Source organism: Drosophila subpulchrella, chromosome 2R (genome assembly GCF_014743375.2).
Source record: "Drosophila subpulchrella strain 33 F10 #4 breed RU33 chromosome 2R, RU_Dsub_v1.1 Primary Assembly, whole genome shotgun sequence".
Lineage (NCBI taxonomy): Eukaryota > Metazoa > Arthropoda > Insecta > Diptera > Drosophilidae > Drosophila > Drosophila subpulchrella.
This window is the reverse complement of record NC_050611.1, coordinates 19,038,326-19,058,190: the sequence shown is the minus strand read 5'-3', so window position 1 is coordinate 19,058,190 and position 19,865 is coordinate 19,038,326. Positions and strand designations below refer to the sequence as shown.

Here is a 19,865-nt window from a genome sequence, read left to right as displayed (position 1 = left end):
TGTGTATGCCGATGACTATTTAGTATCCCCTGCTCCTTTCACAAAACATCAATTCAATAAGTGGACCACCTAGGCAGTGTTGTGAAACGAATTATGGTTCTGCTTAACAACAAAACTTGCCCGCAATGTAGACCTTTGTTCTAAAAGTTCTCAACAGATGGCGCTAGATGTAGTGTTGAAAAGTGCATACTTTTAGGCGAAAGTAACTGAAATTTGAAAATGGATTTGAAAATCGGTGGGCCTAATATCAGCGCCAGCTGATTTGCTGAGATGCTATGTACTCTCTCTCTCTCTGGAAAATCTCGCTCTTCCATTCCGACAGTGTGGCAACTTTCGCTTTCGTTTCCGGCTACTGTTTTTTGTTATTGTGAGAGCGCCGTGCGTGTGGCTGTGTGGGTGCACTTGTGAATGTGTGGCGATTTCAAAGTCAGACAGCAACAACAACGCGAGCATAATGAGCGAAAGAGAAAACGAATGCGACGAGCGGAGAGAGAGAGAGAGAGAGAGGAGAACAGGACCACGCTAACGGTATCCTTGTTGAGAGTTTCGCAATATATTTTTATTGCAGCAGTCTCATCGAAAGCGTCGAAGCAACCAAATCGCATCGAAGACCCGATAAATCGGTTAGACAATGCAAAACTCCACTAAAAAACACATTAATAATAGTACATTAAAATAATAAAATATACTAGTAAATACTTGAAAAACACTTAAAACCTGACAACCAAAGAGATACCAAGTTTTTGGTCCTGTGACAGTGCCAGGAGATGTGCTCCAGTTCTTGTATAACTCTTCAAATTAACAAGAAAACTAAAACTGAGATGTGCCTGCGGCAAAATTGTGTTTCCCCCCCCCCGTTTGTCCTATCTTATTTCAGTTGTAAATTTGTTTATCTGCTTGCAGGCGGGCTGCTCGTATATATCCAGCTACTTCTTAAAGGCCAGCCAACTACCCACCTAAAAACTAAACCAAAACTAAAACCAGAACTAAAACTATAACGAAAACTTAAACCAAATCTAAAACTCAACTAAGTTAACGAACTAAACTAAAATTGAAGCCAAAGGCTGTTACAACTTTCAGCATTATTAGCAAAGTTAGACCAAAAAAAAAATAGAGGAAAGAAACCCAGACCAAGCAAAATGAACGACAGTCGACGCAACACGGCCACGGAATTCAGCTACATACTGCAGCGCCAGGTGAGTCGCTCCGTAATTATATGCACTTAGTTTGGAAGGCGCCCGTTTTTCGAGTCCTCACCCTCAAAATCACTGAAATCACTGAAGGCACCCACAACTCGAGCACTTCCCCAGCAGCACCTAATTGCACACTTCCCAGCCGCAGGAACTCCGACTAATTGCAACCACACGACCTGACTGATTGGCCAACTGCCCGCAGAGTGCATAATGGCCGGGGAAATGCCACAGTCGGGCTTCCCAGAACTGCTTTGTGTTTCCCTCGCCAAAGTGTCCAATTTTGCAACATTCTAGTTTTTATGTACCAGCAAAGAACCCAAACCATCCATTTCAATCCCAAGATCTTAATTAGTTAGGACCCTTCTTATTTGAAAATCTTTTGTTGAGCTCAAAAGAAATTAAGATTGATTATTTTTATATTATGCCAAAAGTCGGGTTCCCAGCACAGCTTTGTATTTCCCTTGCCAAAGTGTCCAATTTTGCAACATTCTAGTTTTTACGTACCAGCAAAGAACCCATGCAATCCATTTATGTCCAAAGATCCTAACTAGTTGGAACCTTTTTTATTTAAAAATCATTTGTTGAGCTCAAAAAAAATTATGATTGATCATTTTTATATCATGCCCATAGTCGGGCTTCCCAGCAAAGCTTTGTATTTCCCTTTCTGAAGTCTGCCATTTTCCAACATCTACATTTTATGTACCGATAAGAACCCATACAATCCATTAAAATCCAAAGATCTTAATTAGTTAGGACCTTTCTTATTAGAAAATCATTTGTTAAACTTCAAAGTAATTATGATTGATCATTTTTACATTATGCCAATAGTCAGGCTTCTCAGCACAGCTGCTTTAGAACTTGTATACTTCATCTAGAGTTCAAATTTGCCGACTGCTTCCGCACTACATTTTATGTACCAGCATAGAACCCATACAATCCATTAAAATCCAAAGATTTTAATCAGTTAATTCCTATTTTACTTTAAAATCATTTGTTCAACTAAAGAGAAAAAATGTATGATCATTTTTTCTTTGCGTATTGCCTATTAATTAGAAAAGTGATATTATATCACTGATGTATCTCAAACAATATCATTTTAAGTTTCAAGTGTCTTATGTCTTTCAGCTAAGAGCTGCATTATTCATTCATTAATTTATTGTGTTTTTTGACTTATGGCAACTTTTAGTAAATGAGCATTGTGTATATAAGAAAGAAGGTTCATTTCAACTTTAAAACGAGCCCTGTACAAGGAATATTTTATTAAAAATAATCAATAGAACTTCCTAAACTTTTTCTTTGTCACAAAAAAATAAGTAAAAATATATGGATCTGTATGGTATCTTTAATTAAAAAAGAGTAAAAACATACACTTTGTATATATTAAATTTTTAATTTACTCCCTTTGGATTTTTTACTTGTATTTGTAGAACGTTTCTGTATTTTTCTATTGTTACTTATTTGCCATTTCGAAATTTAACTTATTATAAAGCCTACAAAGATCATTAATAACGCGCTTTGTTAACATTCCGGACATCAAAATGTCTTATTCTTGACTTTATAAAAATATTAACTTTTCGGACATCAAAATGTCTTCTCTTTTGACTTTATAAAAATATAACCACAATCATGCTGGCATTCTAAAATTATACTACAAAGAGGGAAATGTGCCTGTCATATTTCCTGCAGAACGCAATCACCTTCGGTTTTTATTCAACTTTTCGGGCAAAGCAAATTAAATATTCCCAGCCAAGAGCCACAATAGATTTGACGACACATTTTCCGAGGCGCATTCCTTGCCTGCCCAATGAATTGTTAATAAACAAAATGCCCCGTCGATCAATCATGGCTTAATAAATGCCCACGCCAGCATTTGCATATGAATCTGGCCGAGGGGATTTGGCTGGGGATTTTGGGAGCTGGCGACGGGTTATGCCCGATAATCCCTTAAGCTCGTTATGAATTCCATTTCGCTCGACTGCTGGAATTGGCTTGCGTGTCTGTCTGTCTTTCAGTCCGTCGGCACATACGCATACATACTCTGAAATATCGTGGCTAGCAACTCGTAACTCGCAATTCGCAATTCGCAGTTCGCAACTCGCAGCTGTGAAAAAGACTGTTAAATCAATTTGTTTTCAGCACCCCTTGAGCGAAAACCCCCGAGAGACCGAAAGACAATGGCACATTAGAACCACCGAATCGTGTCCTGATTGAGTGATTATCCCAAACACAATTCACGGCATGCTATGATTGATGACAATCAATTGAATCACTTTGGGGGTGCCCCCCAAGGATGCTCCTTCTCCTGCTGCCCCCTGCTTCTGCTATTTATTGTCTCACCGCTGACCTTTGACTGGCCTGAAAATTCAACCCAGATCCTTCAAGATTTAATTAAGCGCTGTCGACGGGGAGATAGGAAAATCAATAAGCTGGGCGAGCACGACCTTTAATTATACAATATTCCGGCTATAAGGAAGGGGGCGGGAGGATTTATGAGACCCGGTTCAGAGTTCTATATCCGCATCCGCATCCGCATCCACTTAATCGTCGCTTAGTATGCAAGGCATGTGGTGGCATCGCCGAGCATCTGCTGTCTGGCCTTGGAACTGCTGGTGCTCCTCCTCCGGATCCCTGGGCTCCTTTCGAGCTGTGCCAGCTGAGGCATCAAATAAGAATGTCGGCAGCAGCAGCAGCAGCAGGAGCAGCCCCCTCGTGAGATAACAGAAATCAATGTCAGCTGCAGTGGCAGTGCAAATGGCCCTGGGGCTCCCAGTTTTCCGACACTCCGTGCCGACAATTAAGTTCACATTGGAATTTCAAATTGGCCCGCAAGCCTCGCTCAAACGCTTAACTCAATCCCACTTTCAATTGACCCAATTAAATCAAACATTGTTCGGCGGGTTCAGTGGGTTAAGGGGGAAATCGTTGTCCGGAAAACGCAATTTAAATAAATTTCAAAGGACATTGATAGTGGCCTAAGTGTTTGAGCAAACGCAAGTTCAACATGGCGTATGCGTAATGCAGACGGACATCACGCATACGCCACCGCTCGACTTATGCAATAACTGTTGCACACCCCAGTGCTGCTCAGCCATTCTGGCCCCCAGGCAATCAAGGTGAATCGCCAAATCCCTCTCGAGAACCGACTAAGTCCATCTCCTGGGCCTCAAGTGGGTGCACTGATAAAAATGAAAAGTAAAAATAAATTACATCATATTGAAACTGTTATTAAATATTTGAATTAAATACAAAATCATTCTATTTAACGCAAAATATAATAAATTGAATATTTAAATTTGGAAATATTTAAATCAGGGTTGAAATATCAGTTACGATGTAGGTCAAATATCCTGGGCCTCAAGTAGGTGCACTGATAAAGATGAAGTAGTAAAAATAAATATCTTCATATTGGACTAAACTTTGAGTATGAAATATTTGAGTTTAATACAAAAGCATATTATATAAAGCACACTATATTAAATTGGAAATTTTAATTTCAAAATATTTAAATCAGGGCTGAAAATATAAGATAAGATGTAGATAATATATTCTGGACCTGAAGTGGGTGCACTGATAAAAATGGAAAAAGTAATAATAAATATCTTCATAATTATTTAAAAATGTTGAATTATAAACTGATGAAAATGGAAAAAGTAATAATAAATATCTTCATAGTAATTTTAAAATGTTAAATTAAATATTTAAAAAAATATATAAACGAGTTAAAAAATAATAGATACGATATGAGTCAAATTTAAGTTTAGTATTTTCATAAATATTTAATATTGTAATTAGAATTTAACTAAAAATATATTAAATTCAATATTTCCCTGTTTTGAAGTGAACAAAACCGCAATGAATGGAAATTTACTTTTGTTTTTTATTAGTGTAGTGAGCGGCGCGTGTCTTAAATGCTTTAGTTTTCGGCGCCTTATGGACACCCATCAACCCCCACCCCTCTTAATTTTTACTCCCCTCTGCTTCAGTAGAACAATAAAACCCACCTCCGTATCTCGGAAATTGACGGCCAAAGCGATAAAAAAAGGAGGAAAACTCAGTCAACCAGTGAATTTCGCGTTCGCATTTCCCTCGCCAATATATATAAAAACACGTGTTCCATAAAGATATGTGCGCACTCCCCATGTACATACATTTATTCCATATACAGATAGAATACGTTCTCATATTCGGCATGCGAATAAATTGGAATTTTTTGCGGCTGATTCGCATATATGCATGTGTGTTTGATTTGATATGTATTTTACGTTTATGTTTTAAGCGAATCATTCAGCGCGCCCACGATTGTTGTTGAAGTGAACTCGATTTAATGGCTAACAATTTGATTTTCATGCGCTTCATCAGGGCAGCGATGTGTCGGTTGCCGAGGCTTATGCATTCGATGACTTCAATAATATAATGAAGGTAAACTCTGACCCACATTCCCACATTTCCGCCACTGCACTTGCATAGCGAATCGTATTCGTATTCGTATTCGTAGTCGTATTCACATTCAAGTCCCCTTCACATTCATTAAATTCCGAGTAACGCCTACACTTGGGTTGGTAAAAAATGGGTGGGATAGCGATAGGAACGAGGCGAATGGGGACCTACATATCTGGCATTCTGGCAGCGCGACCTTCTCCGAGGTCTTTCGGGCGGTACAAATTGCTTTTGGTCTCTGGACATCAAAGGAATTTCGTTATTAGGAAATACTTGCTTGCCTACTTCGCGAGCGTCTTATTAAATATTACATTGGGCAAAGTCATGTGCGAGTTGATAATGAAGACAAATCACAATTGAAAATGTGTTCTTTTATTGCATACTTTTACTCAGACTGGGTGGTGAAGTAAAAAAATTAATGAGAATTTACTGTGTGGTGGCGCCTGGGAATAAAAAATGAGTTGGTTGGTTTTAAGGAACAGCGAAAAAGTAAGGAAAACAGAACATTTTTTTTAAAGATTTTATTTAAGAGGTAGTTCTGCCATAAAAAAATTCAAAAAATGGTATTTTGTTATAAACATATATTTTTCAAAATTCTAAAACTAGATACATCCGTAAAAGTTTTAGGGAGAATTTACTGTGGGGTAAATTAGGATAAGATAGCTTATTTAAAATATATTTTAATAATGTTTTATATTATAAAATTTAAGATTTTTAATAATTGGTCCTTAAAAAGACTACAATTCCTAGCAATAAGTTACTGTAGGGCGCATGGGTTGAAATAATGGTTTGTTTATATTGAAGAGAAGCCAAAAAGGTGGGAATATAAATATAATATTATTACGAACCTATTTAAATAGTATTTTATTAATATTTGTATCTCCAAACCCTAAACTTCTCATATTCCTAACGCTAAGGTGATAACTTAAAGCTTAAAATCCTGTTCGAGATGAGGAATGGACTCATCCATCTAGCTCAGCCGTTATTAAATGCCAACAAAAAGTGTGGCAAGAACGCTGCAGGGTAACTTGGCTTTAAGCCGAATCTAATCCCGGCAACTAATACCAGAGAATTTCTGTCGTAGAGAGCAGGAAAGGATTTCCCATACATAGTTGGCTTCCTTTTGGGGGGAGGGGTGTGGGTAAGGCCCAGAACTTGAGGGGAACATTGTGTAATATTTGATGCATTACCATGCATAAGTAAGGAATGCCAGTGAGTGAGTGTGTTCGGCCTTTGTTGTTTTCTTAGGCCTCGCACCGACAACTTTTGCTGTTTTTGTTGGCAAAGCCATTAGGCAGTCAAGGCTGGCCAAAAAAATTCCAGCTTTAACGAGTGGGAGAGGGTGCGAATGCGGGACAAGAAGCCAAAAAGCCCTGATTGTTTGCACAACTAATGGTCGCGTCGGCTCAAAGGCAAATTGCCAATAGTTGGGACACCCGGCCGGCTGTTTCTCAATTAGGTTAGTTCCAGCGGAAAGTGGAACCACTCTTGGCCAGCGCCGAAGACCACTCATTAATTGCAGCGAAAGGGAAATGCAGAAATTACATTAAGCACAACAATGCGAGCTCTTAAGTACACTTCTAAAACGTTGATTATATTTTTTTGACAAATAATGATAGTTATAATTAATGAAGATTTTATTTTGATGCAAACATCTGATTTCCTGAGATTACTTTGTTATAAGAAGGGGTAGTTATGCTATATTTCAAAGTTTTTTGTCTTTGGATGAAAGACAAGTTTTATTTGAAATCCGAAATCAAAGATGTACAAAGTATAGATTAGTTTACTTTATGTTATATTTAATGTATACAAATCTGTTTTTTTTTTAAGATATCGTAATAGAACAATTATTTTCTAGGAAAAATATAAGTTAGTAATGTTTAAAATATTCAAATATGAATACTGCATTTTTGAAGATATAAAAGATTGAAGATTGAATTAAAAAACAGTTTCTAAGATAAATATACTTGACACAGGACTTACATAATTTTTATTATTATTTGACTCATTGTAAAAAATCGACATCCATTGGTTGGTCATTTCTTATAAAATGTGATGTATTTCTATGGCACCTTGATCTAAGGTTTGGTTTAAAGAGGTCTTTAAAGATTAAATTGCATATTGAGTATAAATATTCGGGATACATATAAACAAGCTTTTGTTTTTGTTTAAGTTTTTTGTCACCATTTTTATTTTAAGGAAGACTTTAAATTAAATATGCACAGCAAGTAAGTTTCCCTATAGTTATATTTTATTGAATATAAACGGTTAACGAGAGGAAACTCTCTTTCATGTTAAATTGAGCTGGAGTTGATCAAATTAAAGCGAAACTTTCCGGTTCATTGAAATTCGAACAAGAGTTGACCATGTCACCATTTTCGTATTATTCTGGCTGTGCAGTCGGCAAAAGGTCAGACTCAAACCCTTTTTGCATTTCCCCAGAACAACATTTCCCCATTCGGAACCCATCCCCACTGCGGAATAAACCTGACCCGAGGACCATTTGGCTGCCTTGCATGTTTGTGTTTACTTTTTCACTATATGTACGGTGATCCGAGGGTTCCGAGGGTTGGGGATCCAGGGGTTGTAGGCCCCTGTTTGTCTATCGGCAGGGGTGCAAAACCCAGGCAACCCGGCTGAAACTGAAATGACAACAATGCCGACACGGCTGTGTCAATAGTTCAGCGGGACACGAATTGCAATGCAAAAAGGCTGCAATTTCTGCGGCTTTCACTAGCATTGTGCCATTTTGCCATTTTGCATGGCGCATAATTTCAGCTCCCCTGTTAATTGTTTGGCCTGCCCCAGAGGACCAACCAAATATTCCTTTCAGGCCCTCTCCATCTGGGATGTGCCTGTGGATGTGGGCTTGGTGTTGACCAAAACGCTTTCATTAAAGTGCAAATGGTTGCCAGTTGCCCCATTGTCCTGTCATCGCACTCTAATTTCATTAGGCCAGCCAAATATGTGTCCGGAGTTTGGGTTAAACAACTTGTTTGGTTACTTTGTAATAATCAGTTTGGGGTATGTAAGTGTGGCAGTCGAAAATATGTTTTGTTTGTTGAAGAGGTATTAAAATACTTATATGGTCTGAACGTTTTTACAATAGTTTCCAACATAAAAAGAAATTCCGGGATATACAATGTACAGAAAAGATCCGAAGTATAGTATTTATTGATTTTTGGGTTATTAAAATAGGTTTGTCATTGGTAATATAACCTTCTGGTAGCCAAATAATTAATAATAATATATGTTTCATTTTTCTTTGGGTATATACTGAAAATCTATTGTAAGAAGATACAATACAAGATATTAAAAATTTCATAAAGGACCTACATACATTTTATTATTACTTGACTTTTTGTAAAAATTTTACATCCATTGGTTTGAACAACATCAGTGGGATACTTTTGTAAAAATGTAATGGAACTCTAGGCACCTTGAATATATTTTGTGACATAATTGGTCGAAATATTTAAAGTAGCTTATAAAACTATTTTAATAATCTGGTCTTAATAAAAACTTAACTGATTTAAAAAATATTTTTGTCTTCTCAATTTTGTGTATTTGTGTAGTTTATGTATTCAAGGTAACCCTCAAAATTAATTAAAATTTTCAATACCTTCCTAGTTTTATACCTTACAAAAACCCCTATAAGCCCTTCTTATTTCTATAAGCAAAGGGTATTTTTAATTCCATTATTCGGGGCCATGAGTTCAACTTCACTTGGCATCTGAACAGGAAATAGAAGTTGGAAATGCGGGTATGGAACGTGGTCGAAAGACATGAGTGTTATTAATTAAAATCGTGCAGTGCATAAAAAGGTTTGTTTGCCATTACAACCGGATGCCAGAATATTTCCAGGATTGGCTTTCGTGTGCGGCGTTGCTATTTGTGTTTGAGTTTGTATTTGCCTCCGACAATGTTTGTCTTTTATTAGAAGCGTTCTGCTAGACAGGTAATCCTGCCAGGTGGGTAACAGCATATGCGCACGTGCTGGGCATTTTCACCTGAGCAGCCACCGGGCAATTTCCATCTTTTGTTTTTCCTCTTTTCTCCGCTTTTCCCTGTTTCACACGCTTTTAGTCAATTGAGTTTCGACTGGGAATTTTGTTGGTGCCTCGTTTTCCCTCCTTTTTTTTACCCTGTTAAATTAATTGGATTTGTGAGGTTTAATTGCTGACAGGGGAATGCTGGCAAATTATTTATGAGAATTGGAGCGAACTTTAATGTTTGCCGTTTGACCATCGGATATGTGCGAAAGCCCAAAATTCGTATTTGACCCCAGAAATACGCTCGATTGAACAGCGGAAACAGATTTATTCATTCATCGATATCATTTATTCAAGCAATTATTTATGATTCCTCGTGCGCTTCGTTGGGCTCGGTGATGAAACCTTAACCCGTCCAAGGACAGGAGGCCATAACAATTTAATGGCCGGGTAATGTTCTATATGATAAACTAATCAAGGCAGCTGGCTATAAATTATCCTGTTGAGAGTGCGGAACTTTCCCGGCCTTTGAGGGTTTTCCGCCCCGGCTGGAGATTAACTTTGGCCCTGTTTTCCTTCGTCGGCGCAATTTGTTTTTCCATGTTTTCCGTTTTTCTTCCATTTTATACCTGTTACTTGTGGAGTAAAAGGGTATATTAGATTCGCCGGAACGTATGTAACAGGTAGAATGAAGCGATTCCGACCCTAACAGGTTTATATATTTTGATCAGGATCACAAGCAGTCTGTCTGTCCGTCCGTTTAAACACTAAGATTGGCATTTAGATTCTAGAGATTCTTGCGCAGCGCAAGTCAAAAACGCCCAAAACGCTAGAACCTGAAGATTTTGTAAAAGTGTAATTGGGATTGGGTTTTGATTATCAATACCTATCTACATACCAAAAATAGTTCAAATCGGACCATTCATTCAAAAGTTATAAGCAATTAAAGTGTGAAATCTTGGAAACAGCCAATTTGCAGCATGCATATCTCCATCTCCCTCGCTCTCTTTAGCTGAGAAGCGGGCATCTGATAGTCGAGGCCATCTACTATAGCGCACTCTCTGGTTTTTTTTGTTGTATTTCGAAGGACGAAGGTCTGTGAGTCACTGACAACGGACACTCTGTAATTTCATTCGGTCGCAGCTGCTGTAACCTTGGCACTGAGACTGTTCGTTTGACTTTGGCCGGGTTTCCCGTGCCCGTGCCTCATAATTAGCCATTTTCTTTGATACTCGACGGCGCTTTCGAGGGGGGACTTTTCCCCGAACCCATCCAATGTGAAAAACACCTCTCTGCGACCTTTGACGCCACTTAATTGAATTGAAAAGTCAGAACTCATCTGAACTCAACTCGCGCGTAATTTGCCTTTGGAAATGTTCATTAACCAAAAACACCTCCAGAAGCCCAGAAACCATTTTAAAGTAGTTCTGGCAAATGTTTATTTTACACTCGCTCCCTTCATGAAAAGGGCGTTGGGGGCAAAGCTGCAGAAGTGTAAACTTTTTCGTTGTTTGTTTGCCGTTTCCCAGAAGTTCAGTTGGGAGAACTTCTTTAATTGCCAGCTGGCTAAAGTTTTTCTCCAATTTGGCCTTATCCCTTCGGTTTTTATTATTTCTACTGGTTTATTTTTTAGTTGCTATGCTGTAAATGTGGGCCACAGCATTGGCCCGCTTTTCGTGACTTTATGACGTGGCTGAGGAATTTTATTTATGTTTATACGAGAGCTCTTGATATAAAATTGTCTTTTATGGCAGGCGAGTGGTGCTGGGGATCTGGGAAACTCTTAATACCAGCACACGTACATTAACACGTAGAAAAATGGAAATAGGGAGTTCGAATTTTGGAAAATGTCTATCATGATCAAAAAAATTGTGTTCCAGGTATAGTAGTGCCTAAAATAACTTGCTTTTATGGGTCTAAATTCACTTATTAAGAAGAATTTTTATTTTATAATAGATTTTTATAAAGGATATGCATTAATTGGGTTAAAATTTGATAAAGATACTTATCAGTATTTAAAATTGCTGTCTAGAGAGATCAGAAAGTGTGACCAGAGCAGATTAATGCCGACTCGCCTTTTAATATAACCTTATTTTGCAAATAGAACTAGCATTTTACCTGTGTATAATGAGCAGCATATTACATGTGTTATTTTAAAATACATTTTTTTTAAGATCAGGAATTAAACAATGTAGTTTCTGAAATACAAAATATATTATATTACATGTTTTTATAAGAAGGCTTTCAAATTTTTTGTGGTGTTTTGTCAAAACTGAGTAAACATTTCAAATAGGGATAAGATACTATAGATTATTTGGAATTGAGACTTATATAGTATAGATTTTTCGATTAGATATAAAAGGTTATACTTTCTTGAAATACCTTTACATACCCATATGTTACTTAAAAGCAACACAGTATTTCCTTCTTCGGACTACTTGTTTTCTCACAGTGCACACACAATGTGGAGAAAGAGAAGGGTTTTGGCTCAACCGCAATTTACGATACGGATACGAGCTGCCTTTGTCTTTACCTCCACCTGAATATTGCGTATACGCAAGATTGGCCAGCGGGGGATGGATAGATGGGTAGATGGGTAGTGTGTTGTAGATGGTGGGTCCTGTTGGTTTTTGCTTTTGATGTAAAGAGGCACTCGAGGCAATTTTGCGCTCTTATCCCAATCAACGTGCTGTAATGGAGAGTAACAGGGGGAAACCGATAGCTAACCTTTGTTGTACGTTACACCGCCCTCTAGAACAACCATCAGACACATCAGCAACAGGGCCAGCCGCAACAGCAACATCAGGGGCAGCAGCAACATCAGGGGCAACAGCAGCAGCAGCAACATCGGCAGCCCTCGCAGCAGCAGCAGCAACAACCACAGCAGGATGCCGGACTGGGGGACACGTTGTCCTCGCTGCCACAGGCCTCGTTCAACTACATCAACTCCATCGTGGGCAGCGGCGTCATTGGCATACCCTACGCCCTCCACCGCGCCGGATTCGGCCTAGGATTGGCCCTCCTCATCCTGGTGGCCTACATCACCGACTACTCCCTCATCCTGATGGTGAGTGGCGGTCCCTTAACCCCATGCCTTTCCCCAAATCGGTTTTAAGTGGCAATCATGTCGGGTCCTGGCTGGCGGCCAAAGTCACATGCAAAACGCATTTCCCTTCGATTCCGGGAATAGCATTTTCCGCATAATTAACGAGCGCACTCATTTGCGAGGGCGTGTGCTGCCGTTAAAGCCTCATTTCATTTGCAGGTCAGATGCGGCCACATCTGCGGCCGGTTCAGCTATCCGGGCATCATGGAGGCGGCCTACGGCAAGTACGGCTACTACCTGCTCTCCCTCCTGCAGTTCATGTACCCCTTCCTGGGTGAGTCGCTCAACTCCTACTTTTAGGGAGTATAAACATAACATTGCACAGGGAAATACGTTCTATGGGACATTTCTAGTGTTACAAACCTATCGTGCTCAGATATTTTTATAGTTATATTAATATTACTTAATTTTTGACATTGTTTCCTTTGAGTATTTTTTATTAACCATTTATTTTTCATTTAAATATTTATATTATAAACTTATATTAAGGTAACTTAAAAAAAAAGAAAAAAAAAATAATTATACATGTTTGGTCGTTAGAAAAATAAATAAAGGATAAAATATTATCGTTTGGCAATTGCACAAACATTAAACTCAGAAGCGTTGGCTCATTTATTTTTGCATAAATGTATCTTAATACTACATTTTTATATCGAGTAAACTCAAAATATGTTTAACGATTTAAAAAGGGATAGGGCTAAAAGGAGTTTCCTTAATAACTTTAAGCAAATGTATTTCTTATGTTTTTCGATTGATATATATTTAATTTATCCATTAAGGGATAACTTTATCGATTGATATCTATTAAATGTATTCATATATGGGGTAACTTTATGAGAACTAAATAAAATGTAGCTTTTTTCCATTGGATTGTAATTTGCTAGTTAAAATAATTAAAACTAGTCGATTAATGGAAAGTTTCTATATCAGCTTTAATAGGTATGCTATTATAATTTGTATATATTTTTTGGATAACCTTAAGGGGTAGTCATTTACTACTAAAGTAAAGCTTAAAGATATTTAGCCTCTGAATATATTTTCCGATATCTGACTTTCGTTGTTTATAACTTTTGCCTATGATTGGTTTTGGTAATTTGTTAATAAAAATACCGTCAGATATTCCTTAATCAACATTTTTTACGAAGTAATATAAATTTGATGACCAGTTTCTGTGATGGAAATTCTCTGATATATTTTCCGAACCCCCCTGCAGCCATGATATCCTACAACGTGGTGGTGGGCGATACGCTGTCGAAAGTGCTGGTCCGCTTCTTTCCCTCCTGGGGCGGTTCCATGGGCGCCGTGCGGCTGGGCGTGGTCTTCTTCGTCAACGTGGGCGTGGTAATGCCCCTCTGTCTCTATAAGAACGTCTCCCGACTGGCCCGCGCCAGCTTCATCAGCCTGGCCTGCGTGGTGTTCATCCTGTTTGCGGTCATCATCAAGCTCATGTCAGGCGATTATAAAGTGTAAGTATGTCAGTTCTAATGTTCAAGAATTTTCCTTTAAGAATTTCCACATACAATGTCTCATATTATCATTCTTTCAGTTTGTTTTTGTTCTACTTGGCTTGTCCTTTAAAGCATTTTTCTATTCTGGTTCAAAAACGTAACAAATTATCTTTAAATGCAATCGACCCTCAATAGTATCTATTGCAAAAGCATGGCGTGTGAAATTAATTGAATAATGTTTTCACTGAAATGCCAACGCCTATCGATTGCGCCAATTAACGCCTAATTTCAGCTAATAAATTACAATTGCCACTACCTGATGGCTGACCTACATAGATAATTCATTTGCAGAATTTAGATGGCGCGGAAATTCGATTTTGATAATTAGTCAATTACAATTATAATATCATATCAATGGAAAAGAGTAAAAGTGTTATTAAATAAGTTTCACTTTTCAAAAGTTTTGAATTTTAAATTTAATTCTAAAGAAAGAAAAGAGAATATTCTGCATATATATTTACTAATATCAAAAGTCAGCTTGTCTTAATTGACAAATTAAAGTACAAAAGTGGACCAATAACACAGATTTATTTGAGCCACATTTATATTAATGAATTTGATAATGATAAAAAGTAGATGAAAAAAGCAATCTGCTTTCAAAGGTGATTTTATTATTTTGGTAATTTTAATAAATTGCTTTGCCGGCTGAAAACTTGGCCAGCAACTCGTCGTTAAATGGTTTTTTCCCATTTTAATATTCCAGACAGTCAAAATATTCAAGATATTAAAATTGGACAAAACCATTTAAGGCCAAGCAATTTATACAAATTACCAAAAAACCGCGTGAAGATTTATTTGCATTTTAATTACAAATTGTGTACTTGGCTCGATTTTCCCTAACCGTTAACAAAGTTGCAACCAGTTGGACCTGAGCTGGGGAATAGGGCTTTGTGGGGGGGTTGGGTTTTGTGGGTTTGTGGGTGGTTGTGGGCGTTAGTGCTAAGTGGCGCTTTAGTGCTTTCAAATCTGTGGCCACTGCCCAGGGCGGTGGTGCCCCCAGTTCCACCATCTTTCTACCATCCCCAATCCCCATCCCCATCCCAATCCCGATCCCAAACCCGAACCCTCTGAAGCACTGAGCTCATAAAATTTAGTGTGCCACTTGTTTGCCTTTTATGGCTTTTCATTAGGCGAGTCGAGTTGAGTCTGTTGCAGTGGCAACTAAGTTGTATGCATATAACTACATACATATGCGCAGCCAACACTTTCCCCCATGCAGTTTCAAGGTCAGCAGCTCCCCCTTTTTACCAGCTGGGGGTGGCAAAGCCTTGAATGCTGCGTCTGCGGCTTGGTATAAAATTTAAATAAATTTCCAATTTGCGGCTGCCTGGCTTTCACTCGTCTTATCTCACGGTCCGCAGTCCGCACCTTTTGTTTTTACTCATTTTTTATGCGAATAATTCACATTTCCGGGCGGCCAGCCAACGAAATGTTAATTTGGTGTTAACTTTTGTGTAATGTTTGTCGGTGAAAAACCTTTTTCCTTACTTATATTTTATTCTCAGGACGGACACGGCGGAGTCCTGGCGGTTTGCCAACTCGGATCTTATCCCGGCCACAGGAATTATGGTCTTTGGTAGGTTTGTGTGGGGATGGGGGGATATTTAACACCCCTCAGTCCTTGTATATATGTATCTATACCAATCTATCTATCTTTCCATCTATTGGACATCTGTCTGTGCAGCTTTCATGTGCCATCACAACACCTTCCTCGTTTATCAATCGATGCGCGACGCGACCATGGAGCGCTGGGAGAAGGTCACCCACATTTCGATTGGATTCGCCTGGACGGTGGCGGCCCTGTTCGGAATCGCCGGCTACTCCACCTTCCGCGCCCTGTCCCAAGGTGAGGGATTGACACAAATTGCATTTAATTGCCCTGACAGGCAATTTGCGGATGTTCCCAGTCTGCTGTTTTCGGGCCTTTACTGGGGATTTGCCTTGTTTTATTTTGTTTTTATATTTTTCCCCAGGTGATCTGCTGGAGAACTATTGCTGGGATGACGACCTGATGAACTTCTCGCGTGTGCTCTTCTCCATATCGATACTGCTGACCTTCCCCATCGAGTGCTTCGTTTCCCGCGAGGTTGGCTTGGGATAACCTGATACTTGAGAAAGTTCCGCATGTAATGTGCTGATGGTTTTTTTTTTTTTTTGGGGGGCCATTTTCCCCACAGATTGTGCGCGCCCTCGTCCATCGGTTCGTGCTGAAGGAGCCCATCAGCGAGTTCACCCAGGACAAGGACCCCAGCCTGGAGAAGGGGGCCATCATCGATGAGTACTCGAAAGCCATTACCATGGCCATCGTGTTCAGCGCCTTCGTCATCTCGCCCATGACCGACTGCCTCGGTTCTGTGCTGGAGCTGAATGTGAGTACGGAGTTGGCATGTCCTTAATCCATGATTTCTATCCACGTCCGGTGTGAAAAACGGGCCCGATACCCTTGACCAGAATAATCCTATTCCAAAATACTTAAGCAAACTTAAAGGTCTAAAATACGGTTTATACGATAATCTTTAATATTTAAATTGATTAATTATGATCCTATCATTTTTAAGAAGCTATTAATACAGACCAGATGTTTTTTACAATTTTAATTTAATATTTATTATGTGGTTTTTCTTTGCCGTACTATTTATGATTATTTAAGAACCAACATCCGTTAATCAAGTTCATTGGTTATTTAAACCGCAGAAATTTAAAGATGCCCGAAGGAACTCAGATTAAACTTGTCCAAAATAATAATAATTTATACTTATCCAAAAGGTTAACATATATAACCACATATATTAATTTAGATTCTGATCTAAACATTATTCTTATTAGATTTTGAAATATATTTCCAAAGACATATTGTCCATTTCATTTATATTTATGTTGCTATGCAGTTTTGTGTTGCGGTTTTATTATTTGCTTAGTTAAGTACATTCGTTCTGCATTATTTAGTTTAACCACAGATAGTAAAAGTTCTGCAAAGCCAATAAAATTAAAATGAACCAGAATTATAAAAATACTATGTAGGTTTAAAAAATTTGAACCTAAATAGTAATTTATTATATTATTTATAAATGTAAGCCCATTTAATCCTCTATCTTGTTTTTATATTTAAACAGATACTTATGCATATTTCCAAAAATAGATTTTTAATCTGTGGTTTTTTAGAAAAAACCCATTTCATTTATATTTACTTTGCTATTTCGATTAATTAAGCTCAACCACAGAGAGTAAAAGTTTTGCGAAAACACTGAGAGTATAAAACTAATCTACTATGGTTTTAATTGCTTTTATTTATATTTTGGTTGCTAGTTATATTTAAGCTTAGGGCATTTATCATTTAGATATTGGCTAAGTAGCTTCGGAATTGGTAAATTTAAAGGTTATTTATGACCAATTTAGCTAGTATTAATATTATAGCTTAGCTCGTTTAATATTCTGTTTTGTGATGTTATCGTTTAAATAGAAAAGGAAAAGCCAGAAGTCGAGAACAGAATCGGTATATTTGAAAGGCTTCATTAAATACATCTGAGACTAATTCAAACTGGGTAAGCCTTATGGCCAAGTTTAATATCATCAGCAAGTCGTTTGCCTTAGATATTCTGGTCACGGGTATTGGCCACATGGTAGATCCCAAAAGGCATTCCGAACCCATCTTTGCCATGCAAATTTATGAACCCCCCCGTTTACCCATCTGTTTCAGGGTCTCCTGGCGGCCATACCCTTGGCCTACATCCTGCCCGGCCTGGCCTACATCCAGATGGAGCCCCATGCCCTGCTCAGCCGCGAGAAGCTGCCCGCCTTGGGCCTGGTGGTCTTCGGGGCCCTGGTCACCATCCTGGGGGCGGCGGTCCTGCTGCCAGGACTCATGGGCGGGGACTGCCGGTCCGATATTGTGATGGGCTACTGTCGGCAGGAGTTCCAGAACTCTACCGCCGAGAACTAAGTGGTTTAAGCAGGGGGGATACTGGTTGGGATCGTTTTTTTTTTGTTTTTCATTTTCTCACCTTGGTTCGAGACTCTTGAGTTGACCCTCAGTTAACACAGCTGCACCTTGTCGCATCGAAAGAAAAAATTTGTACCTGAGTCACAGACGTTCAAAGTATCTGCGTAAGTAAGTTGTGTAGGCACAGTGTTGTATTGGCTAGTGGAAGGTAGTGTGATACGGGCGAACCTCAGTACAAAGGCCAGGCATATTCTCTGCGATCGAACAGACCCTTGCATATTTGCACCGGATAGTTATTTATTGTAAAACATTTTGTTGGATCCCCGTTGTTGATGTCGATATTGTTGAAAGTAGTGAAAGTTCCTCGATATATATATGTCTGTATTGTATGTACTCTAAAGCCATTCAATTGAAAACGAAAAACAAGGAAGTGAAATAATATGAAATGAAACAAGTGCGAGAGCAAACTAAACCAAAACTAGAACTAGATGTTATCCGTAGCTTTAGCGTAGTCTGAAACTATTTGGGCACCAATATACACATGCAATCCTTAACGACAACCGACTAATTCCCAAGTTGAGAAGCAAATCAAAATCGAACAAGTATTATATGTACCGATAACTATTTGTAACTATGTATGTATATGTATATCTATGCCCCCGACGTTACCGAATCATATTCCAACGTTTTATATATATGTATATGTATACAAGGAGTAGGTAATCGCGCTTCGAACCGAACTAAAATCAAATTCTAACCATCAACACATCGATTTGAACAACAGTTTTGAGTTGTTAACAGCACTGAATTCTATTTTGAATTGCGTATATTACAGTATACACCACACACACGATCGAATATTTATATATACTACCTACACACGAAGATATATTTTTGTACAACTCTTGATTTATACTGCACGATATTATGTAAATACATGTGTATGCATTTTTTGGATGTGATTAAAGTCTTTACACTCTATACACTCAAGCTATCACTTCTTACTTTCTCTTTTTGGGCTGAGAGATCGGAACCAAGCTGAAGACCCCCTTAACTCTATATTCTAAGAGCTTAAACACAACATATCATGGCCAAGGAACACGGGACATGCCCAGGGCTTTTCTAAGATACTTTTTACAAGATTTAACCTATACACAACGAAACCGGAAGAGGAAACAGAACAGAAACAGCATACTATTTCTACAGACTTCTTGTATATACACGCTCTATAGATCCGCTTGTCGTACGATATTTCTCATGTTCTCATTCGCCAAATATTTTGATGTCTCTCCCACTCTCTCTCTATCTCTTTAGCGCTATACTGATATTACAAAATGTATAACATTGAAGTAGTAGGGAATTAGGGAAGTGTTGATCGATTATAGCCGATTTGTAATTATTATTATTGCCGTATTATGCATGTAGCGACATATATATACATATAATAAATTGTTTAGATGGGATATAAGCGGAGGAGTAGAGAAGTTTTAATTTACAACGCAGGCATAACCCAGAGATAACCAAATCCGATTTCATTCCAATAGTACATATGTATAGATAAGCTAAACCAAAACAAAACAAAAACAAAAGTATTCTTGAAATAATAAAAAAGGCATTTTAGAAATATGCTAAAACAAATATTGCGGTTTTCCTAACCTTATCACCGCATTCCGGGTAGAGTTCCCAGGC

The 19,865-nt window shown here is 38.3% G+C and overlaps 1 protein-coding gene across 2 annotated transcripts; it reads left to right on the top strand.

Moving 5' to 3' along the window:
- The first annotated feature begins 567 nt into the window (after nucleotides 1-567).
- LOC119552091 (putative sodium-coupled neutral amino acid transporter 11) lies at nucleotides 568-19,784 on the top strand. Of its 2 annotated transcripts, XM_037861868.1 has the most exons (11): nucleotides 568-623; nucleotides 904-1,196; nucleotides 5,553-5,612; nucleotides 12,378-12,689; nucleotides 12,888-13,002; nucleotides 13,942-14,194; nucleotides 15,742-15,812; nucleotides 15,921-16,082; nucleotides 16,210-16,322; nucleotides 16,414-16,605; nucleotides 17,934-19,784. In XM_037861868.1, the coding sequence occupies exons 2-11, from the start codon at nucleotides 1,140-1,142 to the stop codon at nucleotides 18,174-18,176; spliced, it is 1,578 nt and encodes a 525-aa protein (XP_037717796.1). In that variant the 5' UTR covers nucleotides 568-623; nucleotides 904-1,139; the 3' UTR covers nucleotides 18,177-19,784. The 2 variants fall into 2 exon arrangements, with proteins under 2 accessions (XP_037717796.1, XP_037717797.1); XM_037861869.1 differs by lacking the exon at nucleotides 5,553-5,612 and having other exon boundaries at nucleotides 17,934-18,176.
- Nucleotides 19,785-19,865: the final 81 nt, after the last annotated feature.